The 20,783-nt window shown below is 47.2% G+C and overlaps 8 protein-coding genes across 8 annotated transcripts; 5 read left to right on the forward strand and 3 right to left on the reverse strand.

The window, feature by feature from the left end:
• Positions 1-489: 489 nt before the first annotated feature.
• Positions 490-1,845, forward strand: ONS95_012175 (uncharacterized protein; the record flags this gene model as incomplete). Its single annotated transcript, XM_058505790.1, has 1 exon — positions 490-1,845. One exon carries the CDS (start codon positions 490-492, stop codon positions 1,843-1,845), a length of 1,356 nt encoding a protein of 451 aa, XP_058358313.1.
• A 1,335-nt stretch (positions 1,846-3,180) lies between these two features.
• On the forward strand, positions 3,181-5,830 carry ONS95_012176 (uncharacterized protein). Its single transcript, XM_058505791.1, has 3 exons — positions 3,181-3,835; positions 3,883-4,010; positions 4,058-5,830. The coding sequence occupies exons 1-3, from the start codon at positions 3,699-3,701 to the stop codon at positions 5,347-5,349; spliced, it is 1,557 nt and encodes a 518-aa protein (XP_058358314.1). The 5' UTR covers positions 3,181-3,698; the 3' UTR covers positions 5,350-5,830.
• An 824-nt stretch (positions 5,831-6,654) lies between these two features.
• ONS95_012177 (uncharacterized protein) lies at positions 6,655-7,600 on the forward strand (the record flags this gene model as incomplete). The annotated part of the gene is made up of 3 exons (XM_058505792.1): positions 6,655-6,768; positions 6,822-7,068; positions 7,227-7,600. The coding sequence occupies 3 exons, from the start codon at positions 6,655-6,657 to the stop codon at positions 7,598-7,600; spliced, it is 735 nt and encodes a 244-aa protein (XP_058358315.1).
• A 1,404-nt stretch (positions 7,601-9,004) lies between these two features.
• ONS95_012178 (uncharacterized protein) lies at positions 9,005-10,194 on the forward strand (the record flags this gene model as incomplete). The annotated part of the gene is made up of 2 exons (XM_058505793.1): positions 9,005-9,941; positions 10,001-10,194. 2 exons carry the CDS (start codon positions 9,005-9,007, stop codon positions 10,192-10,194), a joined length of 1,131 nt encoding a protein of 376 aa, XP_058358316.1.
• Positions 10,195-10,384: 190 nt separating this feature from the next.
• ONS95_012179 (uncharacterized protein) lies at positions 10,385-12,206 on the reverse strand. Its single transcript, XM_058505794.1, has 5 exons — positions 11,673-12,206; positions 11,526-11,624; positions 11,390-11,481; positions 10,936-11,318; positions 10,385-10,876 (listed from the first exon to the last, which is right to left on the reverse strand). Exons 1-5 carry the CDS (start codon positions 11,796-11,798, stop codon positions 10,596-10,598), a joined length of 981 nt encoding a protein of 326 aa, XP_058358317.1. The 5' UTR covers positions 11,799-12,206; the 3' UTR covers positions 10,385-10,595.
• A 989-nt stretch (positions 12,207-13,195) lies between these two features.
• Positions 13,196-16,130, reverse strand: ONS95_012180 (uncharacterized protein). The gene is made up of 4 exons (XM_058505795.1): positions 14,905-16,130; positions 14,183-14,849; positions 13,862-14,136; positions 13,196-13,799 (listed from the first exon to the last, which is right to left on the reverse strand). The coding sequence occupies exons 2-4, from the start codon at positions 14,818-14,820 to the stop codon at positions 13,492-13,494; spliced, it is 1,221 nt and encodes a 406-aa protein (XP_058358318.1). The 5' UTR covers positions 14,821-14,849; positions 14,905-16,130; the 3' UTR covers positions 13,196-13,491.
• A 174-nt stretch (positions 16,131-16,304) lies between these two features.
• Positions 16,305-18,263, reverse strand: ONS95_012181 (uncharacterized protein; the record flags this gene model as incomplete). Its single annotated transcript, XM_058505796.1, has 1 exon — positions 16,305-18,263. The coding sequence occupies one exon, from the start codon at positions 18,261-18,263 to the stop codon at positions 16,305-16,307; it is 1,959 nt and encodes a 652-aa protein (XP_058358319.1).
• A 554-nt stretch (positions 18,264-18,817) lies between these two features.
• Positions 18,818-20,267, forward strand: ONS95_012182 (uncharacterized protein; the record flags this gene model as incomplete). The annotated part of the gene is made up of 2 exons (XM_058505797.1): positions 18,818-19,055; positions 19,111-20,267. 2 exons carry the CDS (start codon positions 18,818-18,820, stop codon positions 20,265-20,267), a joined length of 1,395 nt encoding a protein of 464 aa, XP_058358320.1.
• Positions 20,268-20,783: the final 516 nt, after the last annotated feature.

The raw sequence follows: 20,783 nt of genomic DNA on the forward strand, positions 1-20,783 counted from the left end.
GGGTATATATAGGGGTATTTTGATATGCATTTTAGCGGGGAGCACAATCCATGAGAACTGGTTGGATACATGTATTAACAAAGGGTATTGAGCACCGGTCTTGGATGGTCCACTTTAAATGAGCGAACGTTTTTTGTTATTATCAAGCAGTATTTTTCTGTCGTATGGTACCAAACTTCGAAAGAATCCGAGTAAGGTATCTTATTTCGAGTATTTCCAATCTGTCGAACGTAACTTCCCTCAGAAGACCGATCATGGCGACATTTGCAGGACAAAGCCGTTCCTGCCCTCTGACCAACTCGTTCGTAGGTCAGAATAATCATTTTGGAATGGTGACTTGTTTTCTTTACAAATTCCGCCTTCGACCTCGTAGCCTAACTTCAGAACCACTGCATGTTCTACACCACATTTTTTTTATCACATCGATGAGTAGGACTGTTCCCTATCAGGGGAAAGTTCTTCAAGACTGATTTCATCCTAAGTTTTACAATGGCGAGTAGCAGAACGGAGCAAGTGAATGAACAACGTCAGCAAATGCAGAGGCGTACATTCTCAGAACGTCCAACTATTGTCATTCCCGAATCATTGGGATCAGAGGTACATAAGAATTCGGGACCGAAACCTTGGGATCTCGAAGTCATACGAAACGACCGAGCAGCTAGACGAAAGGTCCAGTTCTCCGAATCCAGTCACACCAGCTCTCGGCGCCATCGCCAATCGTTAGGGTCTAGAACTGATGGCGGTAGCGACATCAAAGAGCGCCCAGTGGCAAATCCGTTTCTGGACCCAATCGACAGCATAGCGCCTGATGAGAGTGGCGGAGTTTCGCCTCCAAGCGAGCCCGAGTTTTGCAATAATATCACGGTGGTCACGCCCAACGGAACGTTTGCTGTAGCACATTCTCCTCCGCCAAGTGTAAAGCCTCCAAAAGGCAAGTCAGAGACTCAATATCAAGGACTACATCCTTTCGTCCCGGGTAAAGTGAGGCACACAACTCCGGGAGAAGTGAGTCGCAGGCACTTCACTCAATATGTCTACTCCAAAACGCAGACAGATTATGCTATGACACACCACTACCTCTGCGAGACAAGCAATCCGGAGGAGCCGGTATATTATTACCACGATGTAGGAGGATACACAAGATTGGATCCGGATCATAGATTCACGCTGCATCTTGGGAACCATTCCGATACTCCTGTTCTTGGAGCGATGTGGCATAGCAGTTCGGGTATGCATTTTGCCGTTGGAAACCCTTTCATGAACTTTATGGATAAAGACAACGAGAATGTGACAACGATTCAACGGCAGTACTGCGATTATCTCAAGCCAATATCTTCTGTTCCTTCGAGATGGCATATGGACTTTACATTTGGAGGCGGTGATGGAGAGGGGCCGAAGAAGCATTACAGATGGCAGGTCGTGCATCTTGCTGAAGCTATTCCCCGTCTTCGACACGGTAAATTGGAATTACGAGAGCGGTACGAGGGAATGTTGGATGAGAAGGGAAAGAAGAGAGAGAAGGGCAAGTTGCTCGCCGCATGCCGGAATGTCGACGACCTCTGCACCAATATCTGGGTGCGTGATCCCTCGGAGGATTTCGATAATGAATTGGCCATGACCAAATGGAAGACTTGGGTTCTTCTCACTTGGGGCGCCATGCGTGATAGGATGCAAGGTCCGCATAATACTGGGTCTCCATATCATACAATTGGCTATAAGAAGAGTACGAGAGTAGTTGAAATACCTCGGAGCAGACGTCCCATTTCTGCTACACTTTTTGGGTTGAATTCTTCTCCGAGAACCGAGGAGATTGAAGAGAGGATGCTGGATCCTGATGAGTATTAAGCCTTGTACTTTGATTTTCTACTGAGTATCAAGAGTCGAATGACGGAAACGTTCCGCCAGTATTTGGTTTTTATGCTCTCTCTCTCGCCGGGGGTGTGGGTCGTTCTGGTCCTTTCGGCCCTATGCTTTAAGTGTCTAGCATACATGACTCGTGAGGTCCAAGCAAGCCCAGACAGTACGTGGGAGAGCTGTGTCGTGCCTGGCGGTGCATTATTCGAGCCTCAACTGAACTAAGTGATACCAGTTAGTGAACCTACCTAGTTGAAGACGCATGAACCCTCAGCATCTAGTGAGTAGTCTTCTGAAGTCATGAGTGCTCTGCACACGAGAAGTATTTGGGTTCATAGTGCTGGAGCTTATCACAGAATTGAGTTTCGAGGCCAAATGCTCTGTCGCAGAAGCATGTCAGGCTGTCAAAGTTCCTCTCCGCCTGTCGGCAGTAATAATGATAGCAGCTCGTGATGAGACATTTATCAGACCTGGCCCACTTCCGAGATCAGTGGTACCTCTTCCGATGGCTTCAGTAGTGCAGCATCCGATATCACGAACCCCCAAATCTCCTCCCCTGACCAAATCTTTAGCACGTCCCAACAAAACAAAACAAAGCACTGCCCTGCCCTGCCCTGCCCTGCCCTGCCCTGCCCTGCCCTGCCCATCCTCTAGTTGATCGATCCCAAGAGTCTGGGACGGGACAATCAAGAGTTCAAGAGGGCGTCTTTCCAACAAGCAAACTACTGCCATCCTAGAATGCCAGCATCGGCCAGCTAAGCATCTCGAGAGCCGACACTGGCTTGCGTACCCAGCCAGGTCCACCAATACAAAGCTCTCGACATGCCCTCTGCAAGCCTCAAAGAGCCGTCCTGCGGTCCCGTACCCCATCCCCCGCATTATCCTCAAGCCACAAGTCCATGACACAGGTAAGCGACGCGCTTTCCACCAGCCAAGCCCAGAACCCCAGATAGTAACAATCATCGACTCGGAAATCTCCACACCACCACTCCTTTAGCCCTCCTGCCCTCCTGCCCACCAAGTTCCAACCTGGCCCCCAGTCGAGAATGTGGTCTAGCACGGGGTGTCGGAGTCAACTACATCTTGGTGGATCGTCGCCCAATGGCAGCTGTCAGACTCGAAGGGATACCTCGGGCCATGACTGGGAGCGGGTGGTAGCCAAGAAGAGCCCGTCCTTCGCTTCCACTTGTCTGTTGCCTCCATGCGATGGTGATTGGATGAACATGGGATGGGGGATTTCCATACAATCCACTTCTATCCCTGTGTAACTTTTTCACTGCACGTTTCCCCGCCCCCCCCCACCCCCCCCCCCCCCCCCCCCCCCCCCCCCCCGCGACTTTCTTTGGTGAAAAGAGCTGGAGCTGGAGCTGGAGCTGGATGGGTCTGGTCCCCCAATAATTGAGAGCTAGAGCTACTAAATGACGGAACAAGTTTCGGGACCGCAGGGCAGGGGGAGTGATATATAGACTGGCCCTGCCCTGCCTCCTCTTGTCAGCTTCTCAGGATCAGCGAGAAAGTATCTGTACGGATATCTGTATCTGTATCTGCATCTGTATCTGTCGTGTACTCCTCTTGTGCGACTGTAACTGTTCATTCAGTGGTTCGCTACGCCCGCCCAGCTTATCGTCACACAACCCTCGACTAAGCTTATCTCAACTGCAACTGCTGCACAGCACAGCACCGCACAGCACCGCACCGCTACCCACAAGAAGAAGGTCGTTCGCCTCTTTCCTTGGCTGCAGCTCACTCTACTACTACTATTTTCATCGCAAAGGAGTCACTTGCGCGACATTTAATCTTCCTATTCTTTGCGACTGTCGAATATCAACAGTCACATCAGCAATATGGCGTTCGATCAGGATTACGAGAAAGGTATCAATCAGACACCTCCATCCGATAGCCCTGTTGATGGGAGGTCGGAGGTCATGCATGATGAGAGTGCACACACCGCCGCGGAGAGGGGACATGTTGCGACAGACAGGTAAACCTCCCGACTCGGAATGCGCGGGCACAGCTAAACAAGTAAAGACATGGAGTTTCTTTGATTACATTCGATCCCCAAGCCGAAGCTAAGCTTCGCATGAAAATCGATTTGTACATCGTTCCAACAGTTGCTCTGCTCTACCTCTTTTGCTTCATCGACAGAGCCAATATCGGTGTGTCCCTCCGCCTTGACCACTAGCCTCATTGCTCACAATTCCAGGTAATGCCAAACTTGCCGGTCTTGAAAAGGAACTCGGTCTGGTGAAATACGACTACAATGCGGTTCTTTCCGTCTTCTATATCTCATACATCATCTTTGAGATCCCCTCCAACATGGCCTGCAAATGGATCGGTCCTGGATGGTTCATCCCGATAATCTCACTACTGTTCGGTATTTGCTCCATCTGTACCGCTTTCGTCCACAATTTCCACCAAATCTGCGCTGTTCGCTTCCTTCTCGGTGTTTTCGAGGCCGGCATGATGCCCGGAATTGCGTACTATCTCTCCAGATGGTACAGACGCAGCGAACTGGCTTTCCGCCTCTCTCTGTACATAGTTATGGCTCCGATCGCTGGTGCATTCGGAGGGTTACTTGCCTCAGGCATCCTCAGGATGGATAGTTTCGGAAGCCTGCACTCATGGCGCATGATCTTTGCCATCGAAGGCATAATCACCTGCGGCCTCTCCTTGATTTCCTTCTTCACCTTGACCGATCGTCCAGCTAGCGCCAACTGGCTCACGCAGGAGGAAAAGGATCTGGCTATTGCTCGCGTTAAATCTGAGCGTGTTGGAACCACCGAGGTTCTTGATAAGATGGACAAGCCTAAGATGCTCCGTGGTATCTTCTCGCCTGTCACTCTGGCCACATCCTTCATTTTCCTCCTCGATAACATTACCGTCCAGGGTCTTGCTTTCTTCGCTCCCACGATTGTCAAGACTATTTACCCAAAGAACAGCCTTGTCTCCCTGCAACTGCACACTGTACCACCTTACATTGTCGGTGCATTCTTCACGGTGCTCTTCCCCTTCCTCTCGTGGCGCTTCGATAAGCGTAATATATTCTTCATCATCTCCGCGCCATTGATGATGATCGGCTACATCATGTTCCTCGCCACGAAAGATGGGCAAACCCGCTACGGTGCTACATTCATCATCGCCTCTGGAGCATACTCCTTCGGCGCGCTCTGCAACGCCCAAGTTGCTGCTAATGTCGTCTCCGACACGGCGCGCTCGTCGGCCATCGCTACGAACGTCATGTTTGGAAATATTGGAGGGCTGATCTCAACATGGAGTTTCTTGCCGTTTGATGGACCGAATTACCATATTGGAAATGGATTGAATCTTGCGACTTCGAGTACCATTTTGCTTTGCTCGATTGCTCTGCTGTTTTGGATGTATGCCGATAATAAGAGGAGGGCGAAGAAGGATACCGATAGTGCACTGGAGGGGTTGACGGTGAAGCAGATCCAGGATTTGGATTGGAGACATCCTGGATTCAGGTGGAAGCCATGAGGAGCTCACTTGTATGTGTTATGGAGATGGTAACAGAGTACGGATCGGAAGATTTTATATCAGATTGGATTTGCTTCATCAGAGATAGTGCTGATAAGGGGCGAATGGGGTTGATACCAGTCACATGGCATGGCTTTGAAAATCCACGCACCTTGAGTTTTACAAATAATCGAATATCGCTCTGCACCTCACTCTCCCTTCTTCCAAACTTCAAAGCGTAAGCGACTGATCCTTTAACATATCCAAGTCAGTAGCCAACTTACAATCACCAATCCTGATAGCAAAGTTCAGTCATCTCAGTTCACTGCGTAAACCCCCCCTTCTTTGTAAACTCTCTCTTGGTGAACAATTTTCTTTGTCGGTTTTTCCTGATTGTTGTTATCGCTTAACCGATCTTCCGGTGTCGGTGTCGGTGTCACGGTCATTGTGCCCAGGCGATCCATGTTTGTTTGTGTGCTTCTCGCTTAAGGTAAGTAGTCTGGCGATGAAAAAGGGGGGCCAACCAAGAATAACAAAATATAGCGTCCGTTCTTTGTTGGCGTTTTTTTTTTTTTTTTTTTTTTTTTTTTTTCGCTAACTGTGCATATTTGCAAGATGGAACTAATAACAAAGTATTATAGATAAGGTGTTGTAAGTCAACCGATATATGCACCTCGTGTTCTGCATGTTACGCGTCTTTTCATTTTCCGCTGAGTTGTTTGTTTGCTTGCAAACACTTCATGGTGTGGTGTTTTGAAGTCGCGTGGTGCCTTATCTTGAACCGTAAATTTGAATTTCATGCTGTCTGCTACCTGGAAGACCAGCAACACCGCCTGAAAGACTGGCCTTTTGTCTTATTTGGGCAAATTCAAGGTCGATTCTGTGAATCATTCACGTCATCGGCGAGTCGAGTCAGCTCAACTTGACGCCTAGCATTTCGTTTGTAAACTAGTCTATGACTTCAAAGAATACATTTTTGAACATCAAATACAAACATAATCATAACACTGACTTCAAGAATCTAGAAAAGATTCTTTACCTTCTTTCATTGAGCAACGTCTACTTCCTTCAACTTCCTTGAGCTCAAACTCTTCTCCATCACCGGCCGCATTGATAGCAGCCGCTGCTGCGTCGAGCTTGAATCATCCTCCTACATATCCTCATTTGTCGTAATAAGCAGCTGCTAATTCGATCTGCGTGCCTTTCTCTCAGCCCTCGACCCTTCTGATCCATTTCGCCCCGTCGAGCACTCTCTTCTGGAAGCTCAACTACATCGTACGCTCACTGTCGGCCCTCAATGCTTCTTCTTCCTCCCCGGCAGTCGACATGGCTGAGACCCCCAGATCATCGTCATCATCTTCATCAAATTCGGGTTTCTTTATTCCATCTTACGTGGAATCGCCGAATACTGATGTTGACATCGAAGTCATCAGTCCGATTGTATGTGAACTTCTAGGGTGCAGGCAGTCCTCCGTTCTTTTGATGGCACAAAGTCAGTCGAGCGCATCCACCCTGTCGAAAAGCTCACGCACTTCCCTAAGCTCCCCGCGGAGTTGCGTCTGATGGTATGGGATTTCGCTTTTGTGGCAACCAGAAGTTGTCGGAGTCATCAACAGTTTGGAAGAGAACAGACTGGATTTGACAGGTTGGGAGTATTACCAGTCCACGAAGCGGCCTCCCCTGATCCGATTCGTCAACAAGGAAGCGCGGGAAAAAGCAAAAAGGCTGGAGCGTCCTCTGGTCACGTATATGGACTGGATTGTGAGGCCGAGTATTCTCGCATCTCCTGCTGTAGACACCGTCCTGTTGTTGGAGAAGGACTATAATTGTGAGTTTGGACTTTGGCAGATGTTGTCGGAGCTGATTGACAACTGCTACCCCCCTGCGAATATGCCAAGGATCGCGATGCATACCAAATGGCGACCCTGTTTCATTGGTATGGGCTTGGAAGATCTTGAAGAATCTCGACACGTTGAAGATCTTTGGTACAAAAGAGGTGATTTTCGTGGTTGGTGATGAAACTGGATGTCGTGTGAAGGAGGTGAATATTGGCCATACTACTCCAGTCAAGGATGCAGAAGTGGTCTTAGAGATGGATATTTTGAGGAAAATCAAGGATGAATTGAAGATGAAGGCGGAGGAGAAGGTGACCTGGGAGGATATGGAGAAGTATGATCTTCTGCGAGTGGATTATGCAAAGGAGCTGTATGAGGCTGATCCAAAGTGGTTGGTGACCAAGATCATCTATCGAGAGGTAACTGCTCGGGCCTAAGGAATGAGTGGATGGATGGTGCATGGGGGACTGGTGGATGGGAGTTGCCACGTATATTTGGACTTGGTTAGGGCAGTCTGGACAGAGGAGCAATTATCATATAGACGCATAGTGTAAGAGTATTAAGTTGGGCATCGTATACGCCATTTTAGGCAAGACTGGGCGGGGATTGATCATTTCATATCATCAGCGAGTATTGGGGAATTTTTGGGGTTTGGGAATCTAGATCTCCACTACCTATTGTACATACGATTGAGATTCAGGCCCGAAATAAGGACTATTTACAACGAATGGATGTATAGGCACATATATCTGAAATGACCCTACATCACGATATTCGTAGTAAAGTTGTCGTGTGCTGTTGTTGACTTTGCTTCTTCGTTTAGATTGTTAATAGTGTGGTATTGAGACCTCACTCATTCTTGGTTCGTTCAAGTCAAACTTGAAATGTTCTACTTTCACTGCTTGAGTAATACAATAGTTGAAAACTAGCATTTAATTGAAAGATCTTCAACTATAAGTAGCTACCCAGGCTGTAGGTGGCTACATGCATATGACTGGAAATTCCTTTCGAAGACCTTTCATTTCTCCCAGAAGTAACCTACGACGAGTAGGCTTTGGGAAATTTTACTACTACTTTTCAGTGTCAAATCCAATTCCGAACTACTCTAATGCAATTTGGAAGTGTAACAATAAATATCATGCGCTTTGATGGTTGCGTTAATCTATGAGAGACACAGCTTAGCAAGTGTCTGTCCAGGGTCTATCAAGGAAAGCACACTAGTGGGCTGGTCCTTCCCAAACATCCACCAATAATATCCCAGTCCTCTTGGGAAACTTCGCTTTTAACCCATCGACATAGTCTAATTGCAGGTGTCACTTTCTCACCAGCCATATATACATGGTTCAGATATTCATTTCTTCATCTTCACTACAACCACCCAGCTTCTTTACACACTCGCTTCTCAAGATTGCCCAAGTGACAAGGCACAGCCCCCAGCGCATTCACACCTAATCAACACAGGCCACGATTAAGAGTTCTCGCAACCATAGAAGGCGACTCGGATCGGATGGGGAAACACCTGCAATAGAAATATACTCCTTACCATCATTCGATTGTGGTCCCTGCCGTCTCCCAGCTACTCATCTCACGAACATCTTCCCGCATCCTAACAGCACGGATGCCAACTCCAACTCCCAATACAACCAACGATTCGTTAATTCGTTGGCTACCTAGCAGTTGGTTCCGAAACCTTGCAGTGTCGCTATCACTACACTCTCCTACCCAGGAACAAAGATAGAAGAACCAAGCCCCAGACCTACGCCCATCCTTCCCTGAAACGAGATCACTTACAAAGACCTGAGACGCCAAGTCCAAACATTCAAATCAATCAGTTTTCGACCATGGCTCAAGAATCAAATGCGGCGCAGCTGGAGGAAGACATTCTGTCTGGTCCACAGACTGGACAAGACAAAAAACGCACATTATGGAAGCGTTTCAACACATTTGTTTCTAATCGAGTACTAGAACGATTTCCAATCGGAAAGAAATCTGTACCGCCTACTTCTCCAGCAGCAGAAGACGCAGCTACTGCGACCGAAAGCACGTCATTGGATGAACAAGGGAGCCGCGTGTTCCGTCAATTCCAGAGATTTCCTCCAGAACTACGTCTATTGGTCTGGAATTTGGCGTCATCACCACGCATATTAGGTTACCTTGTTGTCCGCAATCTTGGGCGGTTCTTAAGGGACCCGTACTGGACTTTTGTGCAAACAACCATTGCCTATTTATTCAGTCACGTCTCCTCTGAGTCTCGGCAGGAAACACTAGAGCGTGAAGCACAACTAAGTACAGGACACGGGCGCCGCGAAGTCATAAGACAAACAGATAATGTTGTATTCTTGATGAGTCTGAGTCTCGGTCGCCGTGTTGATCCTCTCCAAACTCTCGTGGAACAAGTAAAGAGATCGCGACGGTCGAGACCAAAGCTGCCTAGGATGGCCTTTCAGTACAATCGGAGATCGTTGACTTTCGAAAACTTCGAAAATGACATTTCTGTCTGGGGGCAGATAAGAAGATTGAATTATTTTGGGGTGGAGGAACTGATCTTTGTTTTGGGGCGAGGCATAATTTGTCGCGATCCTGGCGTGAGGTTCGTGGAGCCAACGAAAAGTCCAAAAGATGCTATTCGAAAAAGAAAAGATCTCGATTATCTGATGAAAGAATGCAACGTTAGCAAATCGAAGGATTTGACATGGCAACTTATCGCCGATTCAACGGAAAGGAGGATCCAGATCATTAGAACACAATGGATTGAACATAGAGGGAGATTGCAACGCGGTAAGTCCACTGACAAGTGCCACTACGATTGTAAAATTCTTAAATCTCTCATCTATTAGAGGGCATTGATCCGGACGGAGTTCCTTGGGCTATACGTTTCCGGGACCCTTCGACATGGACATTCAAGAAAGTCACTTATGTCGAAGCTACCACACGAAGGAAACTTGGACCGAAGAAAAAACTATCAATAAGAATGAGGGAAAAGGGGCGTTGGCTCAAAGACGCTATCAAAGATACGTTGCAATCAGGCTAAAGGGTAACTTCTCCCTTGAAGCTCAACACGTTTGTCGAAATGGTCTACAGCGATGAACAAGGGTAACTGAGGCAGCCTGTTTAGGTCTTATGCTGGTCATTCAGATCTTGGAATTATACTTTAAAGGAGGACTGGGCAAGCTCAAAGCAACTTCAAGAACAGTAGCGTAGCGTCAGAGAGCATTATCAATCGAGCGTCTGATTATTTGGTGATTCCAAGCAAAAGAAGGTTACAAGATTACTTTTACTGATTATGCCGGTCATGGCTGGCTGATTGCAAGCAAAATGAGCGAGAGAAGACTCATCCGAAGAAATTCAGATCCCCGTTTATCAAAAACTCTCAGACGAGTCCACATCACAAAGCAACAACTTCTACACCCTCAAAGAAACATCAGCCAAAGCTCAATCTCTCCCGCTCATCAACTCAATGTCATCTTCGATGGGCCTCGAATATATTCCAGCTTTACTTTTTCCCATGGCAAAATTAGCGTTATGCCAATGACCCCGAAAGGCGAAGTGTGGATGGAAAATGGTCTGGCATGTTGTTGCAACGAGAAGCATTCCTCCTTCCAGTGCCATGAACATAGGCTCGTTATTGGCAAGAGAGCTGTCAAAACCTCCCCAGAGTTCAGCAACTCGAAAGACTGATCTTATATAAATTGCGACAGTGGCAACGCAGAGCCCTATGATCAAACAATGTCAGCATCATTCCAAGTCTGCGATAGGAACAGCGGCTACGAACCTGCTAAGAACGCTTTCCAAAACCTAGTCTGACGTAGGTCGAAGTATCGAGGGTCTCGATCGTTCCACATCATCCTTGATTTGACAGCAAAGTCTGCACAGAGTAGTGCAAAAACAGTCAAACTCAGGACTTGTGCAATGAGGCCTGCAATCATCACATTCACTCCCGTATCTGTATCCTTCTGTGTGTCCGCAATACTTGCCATCGCTCCACCCGCAGACTGCAAAATGAGGCTGACAAGGTCACAGGACATGAATATTGTTGTGTATGATCGAGGCTTGAGCCTGGAGATGTGTTGACCGTACACAACAATGATTCGGCCAAGACAAAGGTATATGGCTGCACTGAGGAAAGCGGGGCCGATGGTCAGACCAACGAGTTGCCTATGTGATTCAAGTTCATTAGTTTATGCTTAGGACAAAATTCTGAGGTGGACTCAGTGTATAGCACTTACAGAACGAAGGGCATTTTTGGGAAGGGATTGTAATGCATCCTGATCCGGTTGGCGTATCCCAAAACTTCAAGCAATAGACCACCCACCATACCCTAGATGATCAGTAACGTAAAATACTCAAAAGAGAATTTCTCACAGTCATATAACCCCAGGTTTTAAAGCGAATACCAATAACAAGATGAAAACCTGCGTATATTCCGAAAATTCCAGCAAGCGCGGCGTTCCCATAGAGCGTCTATAGGTTTCCATGAGATAAAGCCTTGAATCAATAGGGAAGACTTACTGGAACATAGGTGAAGTGGGCCTCGGAGAGAGGACATAAGTCCAGTGTACAGTCATCGGGGTTGATGGCTGTCCCGTTCGGGTATGCACCAGTCCAAGTTCCATTAGGAAAGAAGGTAGGTGACATGGCGTAGAGTCAGAGTCTCAAAGAGAGTCACAATCCGAGTATGTTCAAGTGATCTATTTATCAAAAGCTGAAATGATGGTAAGGTTTGAGCGATTATTCGTTGATATTCGAGGTGCGAAAACCACATTGGAAATGGGTATGAAGAAAAGCAGCAGACGGAATTGCATGACAGAGAGAATTTAGGAGCGGACAGCACCCCATTTAATACATCACCTCGGAAAAATTCTGTCTGTGTCTCAGTAGACTCAGGTCTAGGAGTCGTCTCGTGAAGCTTTCGGTTGTTGGTTTGCTCGTAATCGCCTCGTAAGGCACTGCTGCAGTTGCCCCAGCTCTGCTTATCTTGGCGCTCCCTCTTTAATGACATGATCCTTTGAATTTGCGGCTGTGAATCCCTTAAGCCAATCATTTGATCATCCATACTGTAAGAAATGTAAAGATCTTCTCAAAGAAACAATGCTAGTGTCGTAGGTGGCTGTACCCCTGATCATAAGGAACCGACTTTCACGAGCGCCGATGCCCGACTAATACGCGTGGCCGAGCTGACACTGGGGAACGCAGCGATTTGACTCACCCTGAGTCGCGAATATACACAGAAACACACACTGGCATTTAAACCAGTAATTTGGGGGTGACCAGCTACGAGTAAGTACAGATCAGTTCGGACAACGAATTAAACTTGTTAGGAGATCATTCGAACTCAGGTGCGACTCTCGCTTAAGGAATGGTCTAAGCGACGAACAGCAACAAACAAACAAAATCTTAGCATATGAGCGATGTACAGAATTATATGGAGGATACAGTCATGACGTAGTCATTGAACGAAAGAGAGCTTCAAAGTATCACAAGTCAAATCTAAAATGCCAGCAGCCAGCCCAAGCTCTCCGATGCCGAAGAAACGAATGGCGAAATCTTTATCGTAGTCAATCGATTCGAGCTTTCCTCACGGGATCTGGGAGAGCAACATTAGACATTCAAATTGGCAGGCCCACTTTTGTCACCAACTTTATAGAATCTTGTGATGTCAAGCTATGAGAAACAACTGTGGTAGGAAACAATAAGAGTCCTATCAATAAACATGATTTGAAGATAATGACATGTTCTCGGTAGCCAGCAGACTTATCAATTTTGATGAATCGTGAAGTGTCAAGAGTATAAAGATACAACAAGGGGGAAATTGAATCTACATCAATTCTAATCTAGCTCCTCGGAATTCCCCGTCTCAGATGCAAAGACAACAGGCATGTGAGACGTAATGGAGGTCTTTCGTAGACACTCAACTAATGGTAGAGCCGTCAGCGCCATTCAAATGCTGGAATAGTTCTACTTCTCACATGATCTTCAACACCCTGAAGCTTACAGATTCGATATGAGGCATTGAGAAATTATATTATATCTTGCTACAGAGGATTCAATGAGAGATGCTATTTTTGCAAGCTTCTACCACTCCAATGTCTCCTGGCCTTGCATTGTACTCTTTTGATGTATATTTCTTTCGCATAGATAGCTTCTTCTATCGCAGGAGTGCTTTGTCAATATCGAACGCCTGAAAGAGTCTTGTGCCTCCTGCTCTCAATCTCAGGATGTAATGGGCTCAGGGTAGGTCTTGGTCTCGGTCTCGAAAAATTGTGTCTCATGTGACCGCTGGTCCATTCTGTACTCTACTGACCATGCCAGCCTGACCAAATCGGCTCCCTCATATCTTTTCACCATTCTTTTCTGGAATCTGCTCCACACTATCACTCCGATCCTCCGGCGTATTCACATTCATCATGTGCTCGACATTAATCTTTGGACCCTTGAACCATTTCCTGGCATCGATCGCATACCAGAGCAGCGCTAAAGACATTGTTCCACCATAAATCAAGCAGGTGTAATTCATTGTCAATTTCGTGAGATCATGGCCGCGAACCGAAGGGAAACACAGAACTGGAATGATAAGTGCAACCCAGCAGCAGGCGACGGCACCGATAGGCTTCGAATAACGACCTAAATGCCAAGGACCTGTGCATGAAATTAGCATCTTCAATCATCACATTGAGATCGATGGATTTATTCTCGCTAACCTGGCCGGAACTTGTCTCCCACAACAAAGAGCTTCAAGCCAATGGGAATAATAAATGTAGTGTATTGAGCGATTGCGCCAATGGAGAATACGGCACCAATCGCTACAGGACTTGCAAACATGAGTGTCCCAAGTACGCATCCAATCGCAATAACGAACCAAACAGCATTGACTGGTGTTTTGGTGTGGCTGTTGACCTTCTTGAGCCAGCGAGATCCTGGAAGAGCGCCGTCGCGGGAATATGCGTACACGACTCTTGATGAGGCGACCGTGATACTACATTCTTTCAGCAGGTGATACTAAACTTGAGAGAGAGTCTCACCCTTGTCCAACAAAGAACTGGGCGAAGATGTTCAGAGAGAACATCGCTAAGCCAGCCTTTGGTCCTAGAACCTGTAGACATAGACTTCCCATTGGCTGGCCATATTGTCCAGCAACTACATCCTGTACATCCTTCACCGTGTATGCAATAACGAGAATGATAGCCCAACCAAAGTAGAGGCCCATTTGAGCAGTCATGACAATTGCACGTGGGCTGGCTATGTTCGCGTTCGAGCATTCTTCTGAGAGGTGGAATGGCGCATCATATCCAGACATCGTCCAGATCACAGAAAGGAAGCCCATCAAGAACGCAAATCCAGTCGGCCACTCTGTGCCATTGACAATGCCATCAGACGTCCAGACAATATTATTGGGGTTAGTCTTCGGTCTGTTGATCGAGCCCGCAGGCATCCAAACGATGAAAATGACGAGGACCACGAGGTTGACGATCGTTCCGATTTTGTTGAGCTGGCCAATAAATTTGGTAGAGTTCATTGTAAGAAAACCTTCGAAGACCATGAGCCTACCATGAGCAGATATACGTGGAAGGTTTCCATAATGTAGTTTGGGTTGCCGATTTGGACTGCTGTCAGAATCATCGCTGAGAGCGCGAAATTGACAGAACATGGTCCTGTGCATAGTCCAACGAAGTTGGACCAGCCTGTGATCTGAGTGACTGTTAACAACAACTTCACATGTATGGTGAGAAAGGAGGTAACTAACCCAAGAGAGCAGAGGTCCCCACCCTTCAGGAGCAAGGACAGCACTTGCATAATACAGTCCTCCTGCAGTTGGCATAGAAGAGCAAAGTTCTGCCATAGCCAAGGCGACAAATTGAATCAGAACGGCTGCCACAACCCATCCCCATACTGCGCCTGCTGGACCGCTATAGGCAAGGTTGTATCCCAATGTTGATGCAACCGATGGCAAAAGCCCCAGGATCGAAAAAGACACGGAGAACGAGGACCAAATAGAGAAATCCCGTTTGAATTCCTGCTTATACCCAAGTGCCGTCAAGACCTTTTCATCGCTATCTGCCACATGGTCGAGGACAGCGTGTTCTCCTGTCCTCTGAAAGATAGAGGTAACATGGAGACTACGTTCGTTGACGACACGATCTGTTTGAGAAGGCATTATGAGTTGATAACAAATAGAAACTACCGGCCGAGAAGAAACAGAACTTTGAATACAAGAAGGATTTTATAGATTGTCCAGTGTTAAAGCAATGAGGGTATCACGTCAATTTATGAGATGTACCCCCAACATCCCCCGCTTCTGTAGGACAATACACCACTGCACCTCAACATTGCCAGTGATCTCGCCTTATCTTCCAGGCCACCTGTATCCTAGTCGATACAGCTCGGGCACGCTGGTGCAACTGCGTCGCGAGAAAAGTTATCATTTGATTTGATGGTTGATAACGCCGGCGTGCCTACGCATGCAGGATCCTTGCCAAATGCGGCATGCGGATAACTTAGGGCTTATCATGAGCTTAACCTCGTAAACGAATGCTAGTCAAAAATCTTAAATCGTCATGGAGAAATCCGAAGCTCAGAGGTCGAGCTTGAAATAGATGGGCCATGTCAGCTTCCATAAACAGGTTGAACGGATCCATGATTCCGTCTCGCATAGCATGGAGTTCGAGTCGACTCGTATTGTAGTTCGAACCTACAAAAGCGTTCTCTACTCCATAACTTCTCTAAAAGATATCGAGAGCTTGAGATCTGATATGATTCTGTGGAAGACGGGAAGCCAAATGAATTAGATATGTGGCACGATAGTCTCGCCATTCCATGCTCAACATTACTGATGTGTGCGCATAATTAATACCTCTTCATGAGCATTTCGAGGAGGGCATATAACAGTCTCGGTGTCTTGACTACGTTCGTAACTTCTCAGTATTGGAAAAGGGTCTATGAGTTATCAGGTCTATGTATACCGAAATTAGGAGGCTTTGCAAGACTTTGTTTTGTTCACGGTCCGACAGACAGCCTGTTTTAAGCGATCTTTGAAGAGAGTCTCATTACACATCCTCGCATCTGGGTATCCAATCATCTATATACACAACCAAGAAGTGATCTCCATTTCCACCTTATTCTCGTCATGAATTGGAAGTGTCCCTATCAGTTTACCCCGAGGACCTCTCCGTTCAGTTCACGACTTTTAATTTTACTTGGGCCCTTTTTCATTGGCACCCACTCCCCATCCTTATTCCAAGTACCTGCCTTCGTATAATCCCAACTGCTCGAGCCCTGCATGTACCCAAAACGAAAGTAATCGTTCCTGTCACTGTCTCCAGTTTTCAAACCTGGTCGACCCCAGACAAAGTTCTTGTCGCTTGAGAACCCTTCATCCGTGTAGCCTCTGAAGCGCTCCACGTCGTTCACCAACACGGATATCCCGTCGAAAGGCTCAGGCGGCGCAAGCCAAGAGAACGATATCGTGGATATCGAAACTCCAAGTGTGATGTTAGGTGCTGGAATAACCGGAAGCTTAGAGTTGTGCTGAGCGTCGCCTTGAAGAGCCGCTGGTGTCTGGAGCACAGAGTCGAAACCCCAGCGAGCGATACCATTGATAAAAAGGCCCACAAGAAGGCCCTGATAGAGGAGGGCAGGTCGTGTCTGCATGCTTGTCCCGGGTAGAAGCAATAAGCCAAGAATGTAATGATGAATGCGCAGACTTAGACCTGGCAGGAGTAGTGAGAGCAGTATCGCACCTATGAAAGTTCCATAGAGACCAAGGTAGCGAATGAGACGTCCTTCTCTACGAAAGAAGAATACTTGCTTGATCACTATTAGAACAATTAATGAGACGATAAGAGCGAGGGCCAGTTTCGCGCCGGGCTGTTGATTAAGATCGTGGGCATTAAGACGTTGTATAGGGATCCAATCCAATGTGTAGTTGGAAAGGGCTCCAAACCAGCAGCCTCCAAGCCAAAGAATCGTCTTCTCTATCTGCGCGGTGAGTCCAGAGAGTGCTCTTCGGACACCCATATATTGGTAGATGACAAAGGCACAAAAGGCGGCCGGTAAATATTTCCCAAGCAGATTTGAAATTAGGTCGGTGACTGTGGCATGTCCAGGCGGATCCGATGCTAGACCAACGTGGAAAAATACTCCGGTGAATATGCTGAAGAAGAACAGGCCAGGCGATGTGGTAAATAATGACAGCAAGATAGTAAACGTTAAAGACACAAAAAGTAATGGCCATCGGGGATCTTTAGCTTCGCATGTCGTCCCGGAGTGGAAAGTGAAGGAGGACGGGAACTCTGAATCGAATCCAATGCTTGTAATGCCATGCTTCTTTGAACTCTGATAATCGCGGTGCTTGCCGACCAAAGATACAACCCCACAGCCGCCTTTTGCATTATCAATGATCCCAGCATGGATAGCTGAGCCGCAGATGAAAGAGTCGCTTCGGTATATTGGTGTCGCGTCATCCTTCGAGGGTCCTCCTATGACCATGGGTCGGTAGTTGATCTCCTGAGCACCAACCGCCCGGGGATTCAACACCATCACATTAGCACAGTTTGCAGGACATCTAAATGCAAAGCCGCTTCCGTTGAAAGGTCGGCAGTCATTGCCATTCAATCCGCACCTATTTCCTGGCACCCAGTACGTGTTTCCGCAACCTATATTTCCTGGAGCTCCCCAGCCTTCAATCTCTGTAGCAATGGTACTCTGCTTCATGACAACCGCGAATGTGAGGATCCAGATAAAGTAGAAAGCGATCAGAAGGGCTATTCTATGTCTTCTCTTCGGTACATAGTGGTCTAGCAATCGAATCGGAAATTCTTGTACAATTGGTAATATTGGTTCAATGGTATGTATATGCGGCGGATCCGGTCCTTTGGCCCATTTTGTTATTGACTTGCTCAAACGTCTTACAGGAGTCGGCACCCATTTCAGGTATCGGTATGATGCCTGGTCTTGCAAGAATCGCGGGGTAGGCGGAGAGCTGTCATCGGAGAGATCGTCCATATGCAAGACATTGGTTTGGGTTGACTCGTCAATTGGATCGTCTGGATGCTCATCTGCTACCAGCCTATACCCTCCTCTCTCCTCATCGGAATTGAGGCGCATCGTGGACTTTTAAGACCTGTCTCGAACTGGGTATATCCGAGGATCCCGAGGGAGGAACCTCTACTTGCGCCTCTTCCTCTTTGTGCTGGTACAACGAACGTGACGACACAAATCAGTAGACCTGGTGCGGTATGGCCCAGGTAGCCATCAATGATAATGAGAGTATGGACACAGAATGTTCAAGTGAACGATGTACGATACAGAGGATCCGGGTTTCATCTCAAGGCTGATGCCAAGGCTGTCAGCGGCACCAACGGATCATCGATAAGCCTATCTACAGAGCTAGACTTGATATAGCAAAGCGCCCAGATCCAATCAGTCTTTCCCTCATTCGGATCTCGAACTCTCAAAATTTTGATAAATTTATACACACGTCCTCAGCTGCATGACTTAGCATTCAGAACTGCCCCGGCTTGACGGAATGTTCATGCTATTCGCTTCCATCAGTCTGGAATTTTTGGACTCCCACGATCGCTTCTGAGGGCGCTGGCCTGCAGAACATCCAGCGGCTCCCTCTCTTTCATAGCCAATCTTCTCAAAACCCAAGCACCACGATGGCTTTACTCAATGATAACTCGGAGAAAAGCATCAAGTTCCTCTTCGAGATCGTGAGCGACGTTGATCTTAGCGTGGTTGGCCCGAGACTCGGACGACTCTCCTTACCTCAGAAACGAGATGTTCATACACCTGATTTTTTTGCTGTAGGTTCTAAAGGGGTCGTTCCGCATATCACGTCAGATGTTATCTCTGCCCATACACAATTCAGTGGTGTTCATATGGCATTGGAAGATTGTAAGTCACCACCAAATTGGTCACGTGTGATGGAGGCATCCTAACATTTATCAAGTCATAGAAAAAGCAACAACCGGTAGACCACCTGTAATGAATGCTCCAGGATCTTCTCCGCTCAACGCTTTCACTTGTCTTCCATCGGAACTATTCACTCTCCTTGCACCTCGTCGGACACCTGCAGTGTCGTCTCCAAATGGTAATAGCAATTCTGCAATTTCAACATTCACATCTACTGGATTTCAAGTTGTCTCGAATAAGGCATACATCTCATACATCAATACCCTTCGTCCAGATATTGCAGTTGCTTTTGCTGATGTTCCTCACGGAACTCAGCCAGGCACGAAGAGGATCGCGAAGATGGGTGACCGAACTCAGGAGTGGCTCTCTCAGCTTCTCAAGGAGAAGACAGAGGACCAAGCAGTATTTGCACCCATTCTTCCCATTGAGTTTTTGGAACAAGCAGAGTATCTCAACTTTGTAGCAGATGATCTAGCAGATGAGGTTTCCGGATTGGCCTTTTACGATTCCAACGTTCTTCCGGAAATTCCAGCCACCTCCGCTGTGTCTCGACTTCCACGCCTCTCACTTGATGAGCCCACTTCTCCACGTCAGATTATCAGACAAATATCTCTGGGAATGGATATTTTTACAATACCATTCGTCGGCTTCGCAACCGATGCTGGCATTGCGTTGAGTTTTCGATTCCCACGCCCATTGCCAGACGAGACTGCCCCCAACGACGGTAGAATAGTACCTCTTGGAATAGACATGTGGCCTGCTTCGCATGCAACTTCTGTTATCCCGCTTGCAACTTCATGTACTTGCTATACATGCACTAATCATCATCGAGCATTTCTCCAGCATCTACTTTCAGCCAAGGAAATGCTCGGCTGGGTCCTGCTGCAAGTCCACAATCACCACATACTCTCTGAGTTCTTCTCAGCAATTAGGGAGAGCATAGGGAATGGAACATTCGAGGCAGACTGTGATTCATTTGAAAAGTATTATGAGCCCGAGCTCCCGGAAAAAAGTGGACAGGGACCAAGAGTCAGAGGCTACCACTACAAGAGCGAAGGTCCTTTCGAGGCGAAGAAAAACAAGCCTGCATGGGGCAATCTGCGAGTTGATGATGAAGTGATCATCGACCTCATCTCATCCGAGCCGGCCGATGAACTGGAGCAGAAGGGGTTCGCAGAGAGAGTTACCACGTGATACACGGGCTTGATGGACGCTTTGCATCCATTTACCTCTTCTTGGCTGCCTGGAGCATTTCGCGCATAGAGTAGCATAATATTTTATGCGATTGAGATATATCTCGCTTGACGAGAGTAATACTATGCACTGCCACCAGTTTTCAAATGGTATCGCCATTGCTTCTTGTTACTACTGGATTTATGCGGGTGGTTTTGCAAGGAGGTGGATTTATGCGACGGCACACACTGATTTGTCTGTAGGGGGTCTGCTGGAAAGCTCTCTTTATCAACCCTCGATTTCATCCTGTTCATTTCGTTCGTCGCAAGTCCTCGTCTTGCTATCTCATGAGCTTGATTCTTCATTCTCTTGCTGCCAATGTTAGCAAACTCAGGGACTCAGAAGTTGCTTCAGAAATAATAGGGTTCGCCAAGACAAAATCACGGAATTTGACAGTTGCGCAGCATTTGTTTCTTGGTTGAAACAATCAAAGCTTCTTAGTCAAAACCGTCAATGTTTTGACGCAGTAAGAGCACG

This window comes from Cadophora gregata (assembly GCF_030347475.1).
Source record: "Cadophora gregata isolate MNR1 chromosome Unknown scaffold_6, whole genome shotgun sequence".
Lineage (NCBI taxonomy): Eukaryota > Fungi > Ascomycota > Leotiomycetes > Helotiales > Ploettnerulaceae > Cadophora > Cadophora gregata.